Source organism: Lissotriton vulgaris, chromosome 12, assembly GCF_964263255.1.
Source record: "Lissotriton vulgaris chromosome 12, aLisVul1.2, whole genome shotgun sequence".
NCBI classification, from domain to species: domain Eukaryota; kingdom Metazoa; phylum Chordata; class Amphibia; order Caudata; family Salamandridae; genus Lissotriton; species Lissotriton vulgaris.
The window spans coordinates 610,798,604-610,817,606 of NC_141700.1; the positions used below are offsets into that span (position 1 = coordinate 610,798,604).

Here is a 19,003-nt window from a genome sequence, read left to right on the forward strand (position 1 = left end):
ATCATGCACCGACGGCTGAGTTCATCCGCCCTGGCGTTCAGGGAACCTGCCAGGTGTTGAACCACCAGGGTCACGCCCTGATGTTCCAGCCACTGCCAGAGGCGCAGAGCCTCCTGGCATAGGGTCCACGACCCCACCCCGCACTGTTTGTTGCAGTACCACATGGCGGTGGTGTTGTCCGTGAACACCTGCACTACACTAGCCCGGACAGAGGGGAGGAATGCCTTCAGTGCAAGTCGGATCGCCCGCAGCTCCAGAAGGTTGATGTGGAGCCGGGACTCCGCCGGAGACCAGAGGCCTCTGATCTCCGCCTCTCCCATGAGGCCCCCCCAGCCCTGGAGGGACGCGTACGTCACAACTACGTGCTCCGGTTGGGGTAGGGAGAGGGATCTGCCGCTGACCCAATCGCGGTCCGTGAGCCACCACTGCAACTGTCTTGCGGTGCCCTCCGAGATCAAGACATAGTCGGACAAGTTGCCCTGATGCTGGGCCCACAGAAACTTCAGGTCCCATAGCAGAGCCCGCATCCGCCACCTGGCGTGATGCACCAGAAGGATGCAGGAGGCCATCAGCCCCAGAAGCCGCAGCATCAACCTGACTGAGACTCGGGATAACGGCTGAAAGATTGGAATCAGAGCCTGAATATCCCGAACCCGCTGTTCGGGAGGATAAACCCAAAACCGCGCCGAGTCTAGAACCGCTCCGATGAAGAGGAGCTTCTGAGAGGGACACAGGTGTGACTTCGGCACATTGATGGAGAACCCCAGCAGGTGCAGGAGGTCGGTCGAAGTCTGGAGGTGGCGGACGACTGTCTGGGGCGAGCCCGCCTTCAACAACCAGTCGTCGAGGTAGGGGAAGATTGAAACCCTTAACCTGTGCAGATGAGCTGCGACCACCGCCATCACTTTCGTGAACACCCGTGGGGTGCTGGTAAGGCCAAAGGGGAGCACAGTAAACTGAAAGTGCTCGTGCCCTACCGTGAACCGCAGGTAATGCCGGTGGGCCGGCAGGTCGAGGGTATGAAAATAAGCATCCTGCAAGTCCAACGCTACCATCCAGTCTCCTGGGTCCAGGGCAGCTAAGACCTGAGCCAGTGTCAGCATCTTGAACTTCTCCTTCCGGAGGAAGCAGTTGACGTTCCGCAGGTCCAGGATAGGGCGTAGGCCCCCTTTGCCTTTCTTGGGTACCAGAAAGTAGTGGGAGTAACAACCACACCCTACTTCTGGTCCAGGAACGCGCTTGATGGCCCCCTTGGCCAAGAGGGCCGTAACTTCCTCTTGTAGAAGTTCCAAGTGATCCCCGACACGCGGTGGTACTGCGGTGTCATGGCTGGAGTGGTCGCCTCGAAGGGGAGGGAGTAGCCCCTTCGGACGATTTGCAGCACCCACCAATCCGATGTGACAGTGCGCCAGTGGAGGTGGTGATGGCAAACCCTACCCCCACTGGCGTCACATGGGCCTGAAAGCTCGGACTAGGAGGGTTTTGAGGCGGATGCTGCAGGGGCAGGTGCGGACTGGCCTCGCCGTTGTCCCCCCGAACGCCGCCACGGCGGTGTCCACGTCCGCCACCGCGCTAGATGGTAGTCTGCGGCCCGTTGCTGGCAGGACTTGTGGGGCGCCCCTTCCTTGGCCACGAAAGGAGCAGAAGGCAGTCGTTTGCTGGCGCAGGGCCGAGAGGCCCAAGGATTAGGCCGTAGCCCTGGAGTCCTTAAAGCGCTCAAGCGCATGGTCTGCCTTGTCGCCAAAGAGGCGACGGCCATCAAACAGCATGTCCATAAGGGTATTTTGGACATCAGCCGAAAAGTTGGCGGACCTCAACCAGGTGTGGCGACGAATCGCCACCATCGTTGCCATCGCTCTGCCCAGTGAGTCCGTGGTATCCAGCCCACACCGGATGGAATACCGCCCCGCATAACGACCCTCCGCAAGGGCTTGGGCGAGTTTAGTCCAGACCCCCTCCGGACATTGTTGCAGCACGTCCGCAACCGTATCCCACAGAGAGTGGGTGTAGGGCCCAAGAGGCATGCAGTGTTGACTGACCACAACCCCAAACTCAGGGAGGAGAATACCTTTTTCCCGTATTGCTCATACCTCTTGGATTTCCGATCGGGGGGAGCCGTCGGGAATGCGGTTTGGGAGTTAGAGGCCTGGATGACCAGGCTCTCGGGGGTGGGGTGGGTGGACAGGAAGCAAGGGTCGCCCGGAGGCCATTATCATAGGAGAAGAGATTGCCACTCTGTCAGGAATGGCTAAAAGCCGGCCAGTCATGCTCTTAATATGTCAGTGATGGCAGCAAGTATGTAATTACTAGAATTGTATGCCTAAAATAGTCAAGGATACAAATATTATGGCTATGGCACAATTATACCATGAACGAGCACAATTGCATCAGAGATTATACTCTTATGACGGGGACCAGCATACATACTTGGCAGTCCTTTACACTAGGAGTAGCTTTAAGGAATCAACACTGTTTATTAGGGAAGAACACAATGTCACACACCCACACACAAATTAATGTGATGCTTCTAATTTTCTCTGCCATGGATGCATACTCTCTTCCCTCAGCTCTTTGGTTGATCATGGTCCCAACTAACACATTTTCACTCTAGTTCTTGCAGTCACACACTTTGGTGGGTCAGCCCTGGTTACTGCAGCCACTATTCTCTGATGTCACATAAAGTGCGACTGATAGAGCAGGGCATATAACATGGCAAATCTCCTTCTTAGGTAGATTTAAAGTGGAAACAGATGGTTCATGTGGTAGACCCATAGGCCAACGCCGCAGCCTCCACAAGCTTCAACACCCTCTGCATACCCCACAAGACCTTCAAATGGATCCCCCTGAATCCAAGAAGACTGACACGCATGCACTCATCACCGGCAGGCTGGACTATGGGAATGCCCTCTATGCCGGAATCAACAAACCTCTGTGCCACAAACTCCAGACCTTCCAGAATGCCGCAGCCAGACTTGTCCTCAGCATCTCACAACAAGACCACATCATCCAGCTCCTACAAGACCTCCACTGGCTCCCGTTAAAAAAAGAGTGACCTTCAAGCTGCTCACACACACCTACCAAACCCTCCACAACACCGGACCCCAATACCACAACGATAGAATCTCCTCTATGCCCCCAAGAGAAACCTCCGCTCCACTGACCAGGCCTTGGCTAAAATCCCCCGCACCCCGCACCCCCAGAGCCAGAACAGGAGGCAGATTCTTCTCGTACATCGCGGCCATGACCTGGAACAAACTCCCCTTCAGCATCAGACAAAGCACCACACTGCAAGCATTCAGGAAGAGCCTCAAGACCTGGCTTTTCGAAAGGCCAGAGCTGCCCAAATTACCCCCAGCACATTGAGACCCTCACGGGTGAGTAGTGCGCTCTATAAATCCATGATTGATTGATTTATAGGCCAACACAGTGTGTGCTCGAGTGTTATCAAGAGGCCCTGCCATTGGTTTGGCTGTATGTAACTCTTACGGGTAATGAAACGAGCAGTGCTGCTTTGTTTAATACACACAGAATCTCTGGTTTGGCTTCCACCTCTGAGAGCTACTTGAGGATGCTGGTGAGCTACCAGTAGCTCCAGAGCTACTGGTTGGAGACCCCTGCTTTAAAACTTAAGAACATACCTTATTCATTCCACAGAAAAGATTTTAATTGAAAGGAGGTCTAGGCTGAAATTTTGACAGTTCTGACACAGCAACGTTATGCATTTCTATGTCAATGAGATGAATAAATCTGTGAATTAATATAAATAGAATATAAATTAATACAACTAAGCGCAGGGACCCACCGGTTATCAAAGCAGCATACTGCCAGCACTGCCAAATGATGGATCTGAGGCGTACCGAGGCTGCATAGACTTCCAATTTCGTCCAATAACCTACACCTCCTGTCTTTTCATCTCAGTCCTACAGGTATTTTTTCATCACAGCTTCTGCTTTGTCACTGTTTTCTTATTTGTTGCATCATTTTACTTCCTCCCTTATCTTTATTTTGCTCTGGATCAAAAGTCTGAAGATGGAGAATAATGGGTAATACCTACAAATGAGTACAGCTGCATACCACCTGCAATTACTGTCACAAATTAACTGGATGTAGATTGGGCAGATTATGAAAGACTTGGAAAAATAAAATCACATTGAAAATACACCAGGGTCTTGGTGCCTCAATGAAATACAAACCAAAGCTGTAGATAAGGAAGTGGGTTAAGGGTAGAACAACTGAGGGACATATATAATTATACCTGAAATCCAGAAGCAACGGTAATCATAGCACTACTCGGAAATCCATAGCTGACAGACCAGTGTTAGATTTGGGGGTCTCTGGTTGGCACAGGTAGGTACTTGTGACAAAAAGGGACCCTCTCCTCTAGTCAGGGAAAGGGGAATAAACACCTAAAATAACCCCTGCTCATCCTCTAGGTTGCGTGGTGCGTGCACTCAAGGTATATTTCAGAGGCTTTGTAAGTTAATCAGTTGTGACCACATACAGTAACCCAGTGACAACACTACAAATGGACACCACACAGGTTTTATATAAAAATAAATGGACTTTATATAGAGTTACCACAAGACCATAAACGACAAAAATACACACTATGATTACTTTAGGATGGTAGATTTAAGCTTAGTTCAGTTCAGTTCTTAGATGCGACACTCTGCATCAATGTACCTTAAGTTGCGTTGCGCTTCCACGACAAGCAATGTCGCAGCGATGGGAAATGCGGCAAAGTCAGTTGCAAAGAAATAAAGACGTGGAGATCTTCCAGATGCGGCACGCTTCTCGGGGATGCGAGAAGCTCTCGGTTCGATGCGTGGACTGCAGCGGCGACACCCTTACGATGCGACGGCAACAGTTCCAGCAGCAACGCTCTTCTCCACGATGCGTGAAGCTTCCGTTCGATGCGACAACCAACTAAAGAGGCGACATTCAAGATGCAACGGCAGCAGCTCGGACGGCGGCGCGCTTCTCGGGGATGCGAGGTGCTCTTGGTCGATGCGGTGCAATGCGACAGTTCCAGCGGCGACACCCTCCTTCTCTGGAGTTGCGAGGGCAGGCACAGCGACGGTGACACGCTCCGACCTCGTTGCGAGATTCTTCTCCTGATGCGGTGCAGTGCGACAACCACAGCGGCGACACCCTCCTTCTTCTGAGTTGCGACGGCAGCAGCAGCGACACGCTTCCTCTTCGTTGCGGCACGCTTCTCTCCGATGCGGTACAGTGCGACAGTTCCAGCGGCGACACCCTCCTTTATCTGGAGTTTCGATGGCAGGAACAGCGACGACGACACGTTTCTTCTCGCCGAGTCGCGCTTCCAGCTCCTTGTGACACGCAGTTCCTCAGAAGGCCCAAAACAGCAGCAGGCACTTCCAAAGAACTCCGGGGAGCTGGGGGGTGAAGTCTGTTGTCCCTGAGACTTCAGCAGGAGGCAAGCTCTTTTCCAAGCCCTTGGAGATCCTTCACAAGTTGAAAGCAAAGTTATAAAGTTCCTTTATCCTTCCTTTGGCAGTAAGGCAACCACCGCAGGCCAATCCCCCAAGCAGCACTTCAGCTTGGGAATAGTCCCTCCTCAGTTTCTGCAGGTTCCTCTCCTCAGTAAAGGTTTCTTCATGTAGTCCAAAAGTGATCTAATTTCTTGGGAGTAGGATCTCAATATTTATACCCAGAAATCATTTGTTCTCTGAGGGGAGAGGTGCCTTTGCCCAGTCCAAACCAGTTCTGAAGCACTCTGTTTACCAGACCTCTCCTTTCCTTTCACAGTGCAGGGCATGCACATCAGACGCCCCACAGAAGGTGGAGCCAGCATTGTGGAAGGCAAGTACAGTCCTGGAGCACTTTGTTGACAGGACTCCTTCTCTTCTTTCAGTGTGCAGGGCAGAGACATCAGCCGCTCCCCAAGGGGTGGAGCCAGCATTGTGGAAGGCAGGCACAGCCCTATTCAGAGTTCAGGTGCACTCCTCCCTCCCATCAAGATGCAGCTCTCTCTATTCACCACTGGGTGACTCATCCTGTCTCCTGGAATTCCCCAGCCCTGTCACTCACAGAAACCAGACAAAGGAATACACAAACTAGCAGAGGCAGGTTTGAATGGTTAGACAAGCAAGTACCTACTTTTTAAAAGTGGTATTTGCAAACACAGAATATTAAAATAAACTTCACTAAAAGATGTATTTTATTATTCTGAGTTCAGGCATACTAAACTTGAATTTCTACCATGTTCTCTGAGCCTGTTAGGATTATAAAGTGTAACAATTCTAACAGCCCATTCTGGCATATGGAGAACAGGTAGCCTTGCAATAGTGAAAAAACGAAAATGGCTGTAATTCACTATTAGGACATGCCACAAACATCAGGGCTTGTTCTACCTTATACTTACAATGCACCAAGCCCTTGGGCCTATCATAGGGGTGACTGATATGAAGAAAAGGGAAGGTTTAGGGACTGGCAAGTGGGTGCACTTGCCCAGTCAGCATGACAGTACCAGTCTGCACGCAGGCTCTGCAATGGCAGACCTTAGATACATTTTACAAGGCTGCTTCTGTGGGTGGCACAACCAGTGCTGCAGGCCCACCAGCAGCATTTGGATTACACGCCCTGGCACACTCAGTGCACTAGACTAGGGTCTGACAAGTAAACCAAAGTAGCCAAACATGGAATCAGTAATCCATACATCAATTTACAATAGGGAGCACTTGCACTGTGGCACTGGATAGCAGTGGCACAGTGCCCAAAGCATCTCACACAGCAAAAACACATGAGGTAACAGCAAAAAATGGAAGGGAGACCCACGCCAATGGTGCCAGGTCTAACAACCAGGAGCTTAAAAACATACCTGTTGAAGTTCTTCAATATCTTTAATCATGTTGCTAAAGATGGAGTCTGAATGTCTGTGGGTGACTTTGTATGATGCAAAATCAGTCTGCAGCTTCACTATTGTCTCCTCCAACTCTACTGCCTGAAAAACAAAACAACTCAATCAATATCTTTGTCTGCAAGTGCACAACTGACAGTGTATGAAAACTTTGATAACTGATAAAAGTGTAAGTGCAAGTATTTTTATTGACGGCTCTCATTCCATGTGATACATACAATATTTACTGTGCACTGATTTATTCTCACACATAAATGTGCCATTTAACTTCTAGTGCATATAGTTGTTTACTGAACTACTGTACTATTAAAAAAGGTATGACTTTACCATCTGTACATATGTCATGAAATGCATTGCTTGAAGCTCGTCATAAATGGCATGAGTGGCAGAGCAACACAAGTTATTTGATAATTCAAATAAAATATTGGAGGAACAAATTCAGGTCATTTTAGAAACAGAAAGCAGACAAAGAAACAAAACTACCCAAAAAAGAAGCACTGGAGAAGTAAAATCTTGCATCCTACAAGACGGGTGGCATAAGACACTAACCGTCTATGATGGTTGGAGATACTCAGCTAATGGGTGAAGCTCAAGCCAATGGAGGAACATGTTCATACATAGAGTGCCCCAAAATTATTTTAATGTGAGAGCAGTTTGTGGAGATTTTGCTTTGGCCTGTTAGCCAAGGCAATTCCCAACCAGCTGGGAAGGACTGGAATATAAATGTGAATTAAGATAAGAAATGCGTTACTTACCTGTAACAGCAGTTATCCAGTATTGGTGTCTTTCATAGATTCACATGCCTGAATCATTCCCCGTCGTCGAGACGGGAGCCTCCGGTAAATAAAAAAGTAATGTCCATAGACATACATAGAGAGAAAGGGTCCAAGGGTCTCCCCTTAGCAGCCTTTCCTTGTCCTTATGTAAAAAGGACCAAACTGACCTAGTCAGCCAATCAGCTCCGACCTCCCTCTAGAACCTTCCTGGGAGGAGCCTCAGTCCCTCAGATTTTCGTACGCACCCAGCTAGGTTTGGCGTAATATAGTTCCGAGAGAGAGGTGAGTCCTTCCCGGGGAGGCGGGAGGGTTGCATGTGAATCTATGAAAGACACCAATACTGGATAACTGCTGTTACAGGTAAGTAACGCATTTCTTATCCAGTATTAGGGGTGTCTTTCATAGATTCACATGCCTGAATCAGAGTAGCTAGCAATCACAGTAGCACATTTGTAAAACAGAGTTGCTCTGCCGTCATAGTAGATAATGCATATAATATCATACAATAAAGAGACAGCTTAGATATAATATCATCAGAGCAATAATGTGCATACCTGGAAGGCGGGATGTAGGAAGGCTCACCTTACTGAAAGAGATGGCGAAGCACCGCCTGGCCCACTGCCGCATCCTTCTGGAGTTCGATATCCAGGCAGTAGTGTCTGGAGAAAGTATGCGGTGACTTCCAGGTCGCCGCCCTGCAGATGTCCAGGATTGGCACTCCTGCAAACAGCGCCGCTGACGTGGACATCGCCCTGGTGGAATGAGCGGTAACATGATCATTCAGAGGCCGGCCGGCCTGTTCGTGGCAGAAGGAAATCGCCGAGGAGATCCATCTGGATATGCTTTGCTTCGTGAGTGGTAGGCCCATTCTTGGCCTGCTGTATGCCACGAACAGCTGTGAGGATTTCCTTAGATCCTTAGTCTTCTCCAGGTAGAACTTCAGGCACCTCATAAGGTCCAAAGAATGCAGTGACCTTTCCTCTGCTGTGGAAGGGTTGGCGAAGAAAGACCTAAGGACCAAAGGTTCGTTGAGATGGAAGTCCGACGGTACCTTTGGAATGAACTTAGGGTTTGGTCGCAGTATCACCCTATCATGTCTGAATTGTAGATAAGGTTCTTGAATGGACAAGGCTTGCAGCTCGCTAACCCTTCTGGCCGAAGTTAGAGCGAGCAAGAGTGCAGTTTTCCATGAAAGGTGTTGAAGCGATGCCCTGTGAATGGGTTCAAACGGGTGTCGCATGAGCTGGTTGAGTACCAGGTTAAGCTGCCAGGTGGGGGGTACCTTCCGAGGCCTCGGGAAGGATCTGTATAGTCCTTTGAGGAATTGTTTGACTAGCCGACTAGACCACAGAGAAGGTCCTGTGATCGTTCTGGTGAACCTCGAGATTGCTGCCAGGTGGACTTTGATGGACGCATGCGCCAGTCCCGACTGGGCCAAATGCAGGAGGTATGGTAGTATTTGTTCTGGTGTGATGGTGAGTGGCCGTAAGCCCTGTTCCGAGCACCATATGCAGAACCTCTTCCATTTGAGACAGTAGGTCTTGTTCGTACTGTCCGCTCTTGCTTTGGCTAGCACATCCCTGCAGTCTTGTGGGATATTCAGGCCCCCGAATTCTCTGTGCTCAGGAGCCAGGCTGATAATTTGAGCGATTGGAGGTTCGGGTGTTGCACTTGCCCGTTGGACATCGTCAGTAGGGCTGGGTGTTGGTTCAGTCGGATCGGTGATTTGATGGATAGTCGAAGCAGATCCGAGAACCAGTGTTGCCTCGGCCAGGACGGGGCGATCAGGATCAGGGTGCATGGTTCCGCTTTCATTTTCCTCAGGAGCCGTGGAATCATCGGGAATGGAGGAAAGGCGTATGCAAAGACGCTGTACCATCCGATGGAGAACGCATTTCCTAGTGATCCTGGTTGGGGATGCCAACTTGCGTAGCACGGGCATTTTGCGTTCCTCCTGGTGGCAAAGAGGTCGATGTTTGGGACTCCCCAAAGAGAGAAGATGTGAGTGAGGGCGCTGTCCGATAGTTCCCACTCGTGGGAGAGGGATTTTTGCCTGCTCAGGGCGTCCGCGATGGTATTGTCCCTTCCCGGCACGTATTCCGCTTTGAGTTGGATGTCGTGTAGTACCAGCCAGTTCCAGATCGTCTGTGATTCGCGTGAGAGCGAGAGTGAACGCGTTCCCCCTTGTTTGTTCAAATAGTGCATCGTCGTGGTGTTGTCCGTCCTGACGAGCACTGGGGATTTCTGGATGCGGGGTAGGAAGGCTTGTAGAGCCAGAAACACTGCTCTCAGCTCCAAGAGGTTGATATGGAGCAATTGCTCTTGAGAGTCCCATTTGCCGCTGATCTGTAGGTCCTGGAGCACCGCGCCCCATCCCTCTAGGGAGGCGTCTGTTGTTATCACCAGCGGTGATGCTGGGAGGAGAAACGGTAAGCCCACCATCAGATTGTGACGACTTGTCCACCATTGTAGAGCTTTTGAAATCTTCGGTGTGATCCGAAGGATGTCTTCGAATGAGCCAGTGCTTTGGGTCCATTGGCTCGCGAGTGCCTCCTGCAAGGGCCGCATTCTGAGCCTGCAGTGCGGTATGAGGAGTATGCAGGAAGACATCATCCCCAGGAGGGAGGAGTAAGTCCGAACTTTCAGGTGCTTTTTCTTTGCCACAGCCGTGGCCAGAGATAAGATCCTGTCTGCTCTTTCTTTTGAGGGGAAGGTCTTCGTGCAGCCTGTGTCTAACATGGCCCCTAGGAAGGTAATTTTTGTTGCGGGCACCATGCATGATTTCTTGATATTGAGCGTCAATCCCAGATTTTGAAAGAGATTGGTGCAGGCGTTGGAGGACGTGACCGCGTCCCCAGGTGAGGGTGCTTTCACCAGCCAGTCGTCTAGGTAGGGGAAGACTTGGTGGCCCAGTTGGCGCAGGAATGCCGCCACAGGCGCAAGGCATTTCGTGAATATGCGCGGTGCGGACTTGAGGCCGAACGGCAGTACTTTGAACCGATAGTGACGGTCCGCCACCTCGAATCTTAGGAACTTCCGGTGAGTTTTGAGGATAGGGATGTGGTAGTATGCGTCCTGGAGATCCAGTGACACCATAAAATCTCCTTTCTCTAGAATGCCCAGGATTTCCTGAATTGTCACCATCCTGAATGATTGGCTTCGTAGGAAGGTGTTGAGCCCCCGGAGATCCAGGATGGGTCTCCACTTGTTTTCTTTTTGTTGTACAAGAAAGAAGTGGGAGTAAAATCCTTTCCCCTTCGAGGATGCCGGAACCCTTTCGATTGCTCCTTTTTGTAGCATTGTCGAAAGTTCCTTTAGAAGCAGGCGTGGATGTTTGTGTGTCCGTCTGCGTGGAGGGGTATTGGGAGGGATGGAGGTGAACTCGAGAGAGTGGCCAAAGCGAATAATTTGAAGAACACACCGGTCCGTGGTGATGTACTGCCAATTGTGAAGGAAATGGGTCAGCTTTCCTCCAATTTGAAAGGACGGAGATGGTGTTCGGACTGGCTGGAGTAGGTGGTCACTGGCGGCCGCCAGCGCCCCTCTTGGTGTTTTTACCTCTGTAGGACGATCTTCCGAATGAAGACTGTCTGCCCTGTTGTTGCTTGTTTTGGTACTGGCCTTTTTGATTGTACGAGAATGAGGACGAGGACCTGTTTTGATATGAGCCTCGATAGGAGGATTGACCCCTGGGCTTGTTGCCCCGAAAGGACTGGTTTCTGAACTGTAGAGATCCCAGGGCCCTTGCCGTGTCTGTGTCCTTTTTAATGGCCTGTAGGGCCTCGTCGACCTGTACTCCAAACAGGTGCTGGCCGTCGAAGGGCATGTCTAGAACCTTTGCCTGAACTTCTTGGCGGAATGAAGTGGCTTTGAGCCATCCCTGTCGTCTCAGTACAGCCGCTCCCGCAAGTTGACGGAAGCCTGTCATGGCTGCGTCGATAGCACAGTCTATGAGCTCCGCTGCAGAAGATTGACCCTCCACGAGGAGCGCTTTCACCTCACCCCGGACGTCATCAGGTAGTTCCTTTATGTAAGGGGCAATGTCCTCCCATAATTGTCGATTGTAACGCCCTAGCAAGGCAATGGAGTTGGCCACCTTGATGGACATGGCCGATGTGGAAGTGAAGCGCTTGCCTATCGTGTCCAGTTTCCTGCCCTCTTTGTCCGGGGGAGCTGACAGTGGTGATGAAGGGTTGCGGGAGTTTTTCTGGGCCGCCTGCGTCACTACCGAGTCCGGTTTGGGGTGACCATTTAGGCAAGCCGCTGCAGTGAGTGGTGCCCTGTATTTTTTATCAAGGCGTGGGACCACCGCTGGCACAGAAGCAGGAGTGAGCATTAGCTTCTTTCCCTGTTCCCACAAAAAGTCTATGATTGGAACAGCTTTTGCAGATTTTTGAGGCTGTTCCTTGAAGTCGTGGAGGAAACAGTCCGTTTCCGTGGATTCCACCACCATGTGGAATCTCTTCGCCGCTCTCTCCACCAGCTTGTGGAAACCCGCAATGTCCACCGGTGGGGAGTCCGCTTGGCGTGGTTGTGGTGAAGCTGGGGATGATGTAATATATTCGTCCTCATCAGCCTGGTCCGAGTGGTCTGAGTGAACCTCCTGGACCTCTCCTTCCTCCAGTTCTTCCTCTTCCTCTTCTTCGTCCGAAGAGACCACCACTTGAGGATGAACTTCCTGGTGGGGTTGATGGTGAGGATGAGGGCGTTCCGGTGCGGACACCTGAACATGCACTGGAGGTGTCTGATCTTCTTTGTCCTCTGGTGCGGGACTCTCAGGTGCTTGACCGCCTTTGCTAGGCTCCGGAAAGCGCCGCTTGTAGTCTTGCACAAGAAGTTTCAAGTCATCCACCAGGGTCGCCGGCAGGCATATCATGGGGGTGACTTCGGTGTGGACACTGGCTTGGACCGAGTGTTCCTGATATGTGAATTCGTCCTGTTCCTCATCAGTGCTTTGGCATTTTATGTGAAGGTCTGTGAGTGAAGTAGCGGGATTCAGATGGTCATCCTCTTCGGATTCCTCGCTTTGGAAAATTTCTTGAGGTGGTTGTTTTTCCACCTTGCTAGGAGACGTCGTTTCCGGGGTAATTATTGACTTGCCCTGTTTGGTAGACTGAATGGTAGAGCTTGTAGTCGTCGAGGGGGCCGTCGACGGTGGTAGCATCATGTACGGCGTCTCCACCAGCTTTGATTTTTTCCATGTTTCGTTCGTCGTCGAATCGCCCGTCGACGGTGTCGTCGTCGAGCCCGTCGTCGACGGTGTCTTCGTCGACGGTGTCTTCGTCGACGGTGTCTTCGTCGACGATGTCTTCGTCAACGGTGTCTTCGTCGACGGTGTCTTCGTCGACGGTGTCTTCGTCGACGGGCTCGTCGCCGACGAGCCGGGCGTCGACGAGGTCTTCGTCGACGGAGGGGTGGACGAAGGGATCTTGGTCGTCGACGACTGCGCAGCCGTCGTCGTCATCGACGGTGCCTTCGTAGACGATTGTCTCGTCGACGAGTCTCTCGTCGACACTCTCGTCAACGACGGTTTTGACGACGATGTGCTCGTCGCTGTTGACGGCGTCGTCGACGGTGTAGTCTTCGTGGTCGACATGGTCAGGGGAATAATTGAAGAAACAGGCCTACCTGTAGATGAAGAGGAAGTAGTCATCGTCGTTGAAGCTGAGGGCGACGATGCCGATGTGGTAGACACCGTGGTTTTTACTGAAGTAGTCCTCTGGCTTTGTCTGGAGGACGGAGCAGGCATTTTGAAGGTTTTATCTTCCTTCGCCGACACTGAGGATGACGCCGATCTCGCCTCAGAAGACTTTTTGTGAGTCTTCGCAGGAGGAGTGTCTGAGTGGCCCGGGGAAGCGTCCCTTGGCCTCTTGCTCGAGACAGCAGAAGTTCTGGAAACGCTGCTCACAGAGGACTCTGGATTGTCCCTGTTCTTAAGCCTGTCCAGCCAGATCAGAAGGCGACCTTCTCTGTCTCTCACGGTCTTTTTGGGAAAAGACCGACAGATTGCGCATTTTTCCGAATTATGATCCGGGTAAAGGCAATACAGGCACAGGTCGTGTTTATCATCCACATGAATCCTTTTCTTGCTGCAGGAAGAGCAGGCCCTGAACAGGGCTTTCTTCCCCGAGTCCGACATGAAAAAGGCAGTATAAACACACACTTACTTCAGGGGTAGTGTGTTGAGGAAGTCCTTGAAGAGTTTTTAGGTTCAGAGAAACTTCCAAGAGAGTTTGTTGATTTTTAGAATAATCCTGAGGAGAGCTCAGGCTGGAGACTCCCTAGCACAACGTGCGGTAGAAAATCTGAGGGACTGAGGCTCCTCCCAGGAAGGTTCTAGAGGGAGGTCGGAGCTGATTGGCTGACTAGGTCAGTTTGGTCCTTTTTACATAAGGACAAGGAAAGGCTGCTAAGGGGAGACCCTTGGACCCTTTCTCTCTATGTATGTCTATGGACATTACTTTTTTATTTACCGGAGGCTCCCGTCTCGACGACGGGGAATGATTCAGGCATGTGAATCTATGAAAGACACCCCTAATACTGGATAAAAGTTACTTTTGTGGTAAATCCATTCCTCCTAGAACAAAGACTGTTTATAATTATCAACATGTGGGTATCCCTACCGCATGATGTCGGGCATTGAACCGCATTGCCACTGGTTAAATCAGAACTGTGTGTAGTTTTACTATGCATATGAGCCGGGGCAAACAAGTTACTTACCTTTGTTAATGCTTTTTCTGGTGAATACTCTAACAACAGATTTTTCTTAAAAGAAATTGCGCATGACGCCATCGGACTCTGCAACGGCCTAGCAAACTCTCCCAAATGACATATGTGGAGTTGTATACACAAGCCACCTATGTATTTCACTCTTCCATGCCCTCAGACACCGATTCATTACAAAAAATAGGAAATGACAATGTGCCGAAACTACCTTGGGAATCTATGGTTCAAATCAATTTAATGAATTTAATTTAAAGAGGATAATAGATACACTCGCCTACAAACAACCAGCCAGAGAGGCTAGAATCAACACTTATGACAGCAGGTCTGGCGAGGGAAGGAAAGGAGGGGGGTAGGGGACACAGGAAATTCAGAGGGAGTTTATAATAACAAGAGACTAACAAGGAGGGTCTATATCCCCCATCGGGAGCCCCCAGGGCGAGAAAGGAGCAGCATTTAGAGCTTTGTTCATTTGGGTATGTCTTTGATCCCAATATCCAAAGACACACAAATGATGGACGGAACGGGATACAAATCAAAACATTCACCTCCAGTAAAGAGATATGGGTTAAATCCAATGTTCTTTTGCTCACCATGCCACCCTAGTAAAGACAAAGTCATATGCAAAACAGTCTTGACTCCAGCACCTCATGGGAACGGTCCAGCCCGAACTGCCAAGCCAGGTCCTCCGTGGACCAGAAACGAGCAATCCTGGGACCGGTTTCAGGGTATCACCCCTCATCAGCCAGACTAGCTTGAATCCTATAGGAGAAGCAAAAGGAGGGGTCCGTCGCTTGCCTGGGTATTGCTGCTTCAAAGATGGTGTCTGTGCGTACCCCAACCTTGTCAAAAGAATTGTAAGGTTGCAAGAGGAGCAGTGCTAGAAAGAGTATAACGTTTTTTAAAAGCTGGTATGGACCTATCAAGACCATGGACTTTTCCTATTTGCAGCTTAGCAATGCCAGGCATCACATCATCTATTCTGATGTCAGATTCAGGTGCATCGACTTCTTGATGAGGAAGCAGTGCACTGTGGTCTGAGGAAAGGTATAAATCAGCTGCCTCTTAGTCTTCGCCTTCTGTTGTGTAGAGGTCCATATTAAATAGCTTGAATGCTTGTGGAGTATACTCATTTGTTTAGGCCTCCATGCCATTCGTATTAGCAAATCAGGGTAAACCTGTCTCTGTGTAGCTTGCCATGCTGCGTGGACGCTAACAACTCCTGCTTTATTTCCCCAGGGTAGTATTCTTTGTTATGCAGAGATGAGCAAATTTGGCTTTCTGATAGTCCAAAGTCTTGAATTGTTTCCTAGCTAGTCTCAACTGTCTAAGTCTTACAGGTCACCTTGGGATCCTTTGCTCGCCCCCAAAGCTCAGGTCTTTTATCCCTCCTATCACTACTGAGTTGGCGGAGATAGCCATATTGGTACCTCTGACCACCAATTTAACAGTTTCCCACAACAGAAGGCTGTGGTGTCTCGGGTTTTATATTTTCTTGTATCGCTGTCTGGATAGAGCCATTTCATAGGAGGTTGTCATTAAGTTTCCAGGTGTGGGCAGAGAGTGGGTGGGAGGCAGAAGGGTTTTAAAAGTGATAAGGACAGGAGAGTGGTCTGATAAGGCATATATATCTATATTCCTGCATGGGTAGTGGCAGCCTAGACTTGGCGGGAGGTCAAATAGTCGTCCAGCCTCGCATATGTCTGTCAATAGAATAGAATGAAGCGTCTTTGGCTGGGTGATTAATGGGGGGAAAGTCCTTTCAGACGAAGCATAAATCACGCTGTGTCAACACAGCATCAGCAATAGAACAAACACGGCATTAGAACACATTCCTTCAGCACGCAAGTCGTAACAACGACTTGCTTTTAGGGGGGAGCATTGGTGGAATGGTATTGGATTTAAAGTCCAACATCTTTCCTAATTTTGTGCAGGCTGGAGCTGGAATAGTAAATTACCCTGTTCCAAAATCCAGTACCCCCTAAGGCAAGTCCTAAAAACACGTTTGTACAAAAGACGGCGTTCGGAACGCACACGTCCTAAACGCAAGTAGAATACAGTCATACATTCGATTAATAGACCTTCAGACATTCAACCAGCCAATGTCCGATAACCATCTAATGCCTTTAAGCTTCCGCTATGGTGCGGTCTGAGTGCATTTAATTATTCCATAGAAATGTAAGCAGAAAGGAGTGGCTCCAATTGTATTTTATCCCTTTGTCTTGTAAAAATTTGTTAGCTGGATTTAATAGGCAAGGCTTTTGAGAAGAGACAGGAGATAAGTCTTGATATTGCCAACCCCTGGCACCCTCACAGGTGACTGGGCCTGTATTTATTGCCGAGATTATGATGGCCTCCTTTCGCCTGTAGTAATGGACATGTTAAAATATCTTTCAAGTTGCAACAGATGCTTGGTGATCTCCCGGCCTGGAGAGTATGGTCAAGGTTTACATTAGTGTCGACCAGCTCCTGCAGTAATTGCCTGAAGAGTCTTATTACATAACCTTCGATGTCGCCCTTCTCTGCGTTACGTAGAGCCCCTTTGATTATGAAACTGGAACAATAAGATCTGTTCTGTAAGTCTTCAAGATGGGATTGTAAGTCCACATTCTGCTCCTTTAGTTCTGTAATCTCTTAACTGATGTGTTCTAGTTCCTCCTCTCTGGCATCTCCAGAGTCCTCCAGCATCGAGACTCTCTGGGCCAGGTCTTCCAAGATTTGTTTGACTTCCTTGAGGTCTGTGGCTGTATCATGTCTTAGAGCTGAAGCGTCCTCACAGAGTCTGTTGAAAAGGTCCTCCACGAAGAACCGGGTTATTAGCACTTCTGCTGTACCATGATTAAGGATCGTTGAGTGGGAGTTATCTTTGTCAAGACCCTCCAAATATATGTCTTTGGCGATATCAGAATTCTTTGAAGAGGCTCTAGCTGGCCTACCCTGGACAGTGGAGTCTTTCTTGCTCCCGAGTGTTGCCATGGTGGCCCTATGTGCACACAAAGTTTCAAGAGTGCATTGTAAATTTAGGGCATATTAGTTGCACAGGAAGAAGTAGCTCACTCGTCATGGAGCTTATGCGACAGAAAATATAAAGTTTCACTTAGCACTGGTTTAGGAAGGTACTATGCCTTAGTTGGCTTAGACGTACCAGGGGGTTGTGGAAACGTCCCTTGGAGTGCAGAGGGGGGTCTGGATGCCGGTGCAGTATGGGGGAGGGCCATAACGGGATAAACCTGTGGTGGACGCCCATGCATGATTACACCAGTTCATTTGAGGGGTGATGAATATGACTGCAGTGCGACAGTCGTTTAACAAGGTGGGGGTAAGTTGACTCTCTAAAGTGTGAGAAGGGATGTGCCCTCCCTAAAATGTGCCCCCTTGTTCTCCTTGTTTCACACTGGGGATCACCATGGCCTTTGGCAGGATCATCACAAAGGTGTAAATTGCCATGTTCCTACCTCGCTCTTATCAGTGTCCAAGGGTTGAGACCGCTTCTCTCTTTGCGCCGTTTGTAGGGCCAAGTTAGTAAAGGCCCGCAGTACAGAGTTGTTTTCCCTAGGCCCATGGGGTAAGAGTCCTACCTGGGCCTCACCAGGCCCACTGCCCCTTCTGCGATGGTTCTGCTGGGACTCTGGAGCTCTCAGCTAGAGAAAGAGCAGTCCCGTCCTGGAGGGAGCGGCAGTTCCCTCCGACTGTGTGCTATGCTGACTTGAACTGTGGATGGTCACTCTGGAAGCAGAGTCTGGTTGTCGGGTAGGGTCTCTGAGCAGCTCCGGTGGTGGCCGCCATCTTTGAGTCGACCACACGTTCGCTCTGCTATGAGTAAACCACTTGAGCAGGCAGCATCAAGTCAGGAACAGGTGCGTTTGTGGCCCCCCGTGTTCAGGGGAAGCTCAGATCCATGGCAGGGCTCGGAATAAGTTGTATAGTGGGGCAGGAATGGCAAGCTGTGCAGGTCTGGAAGCAGAACTACGAGGAGAGACTACTACTCGGTCAACACAGTAGCCACAGCGCAGGAACTTTTTAACAGACACAGGAATCCACTCCTCAGAAGAGAGGAGAGAGGTTAGTAAGGAATCTGCAGTTAGAAAGAGTATCCATCACAAAGCTTCTTAACGAAGTGTGAGGAAACTGTGTATTATTTGGTGTTGGAATGTGATCTCACTGTATAATACACTTACCAACCTCCTTTGAAAATAGTAGGTTTCGTCTGTTAAACCTTCAGCTCAATCTGGGGTAGGTGTGGCTCTGAGCAGCAAGGCTTACACAGATGAACTACTGTAAAGCATTTAAGCAAACCAAAAGAAATGAAGAAGAAATCAACACCACTCAAGAAATCTGACACCAATTTATAAAAACAGACTACATCAGCCAGGCTAGCTTGAATCCAGTTGTGTAGTGAGCAAGGGACCCACGTCTGGGCATAGCCTTCCCACTTAGGGCGATATATGCAAAAGAAACAAATGATGGCCGGAATGCTAGACAATGCAGATATTCACCCTTTTGCTCACCACACCACCCCAGATTGGACCCAGCCATATGCAAATCAGTCTTGACCCTGTTCCTTGTGGGAACAGTCCAGCCCGAACTGCCAAGCCAGATCCTTCCTGGACCGGAAACAAGC

The 19,003-nt window shown here is 49.8% G+C and overlaps 1 protein-coding gene across 1 annotated transcript in view; it reads right to left on the reverse strand.

The window, feature by feature from the left end:
• PMFBP1 (polyamine modulated factor 1 binding protein 1) overlaps nucleotides 1–19,003 on the reverse strand; it is a 1,903,249-nt gene that overhangs the window by 816,363 nt on the left and 1,067,883 nt on the right. Inside the window, exon 27 of the mRNA XM_086945556.1 lies at nucleotides 6,845–6,967. Within this exon, the coding sequence (XP_086801682.1) occupies nucleotides 6,845–6,967 (123 nt within the window). The remainder of the gene's footprint in view (nucleotides 1–6,844; nucleotides 6,968–19,003) is intronic.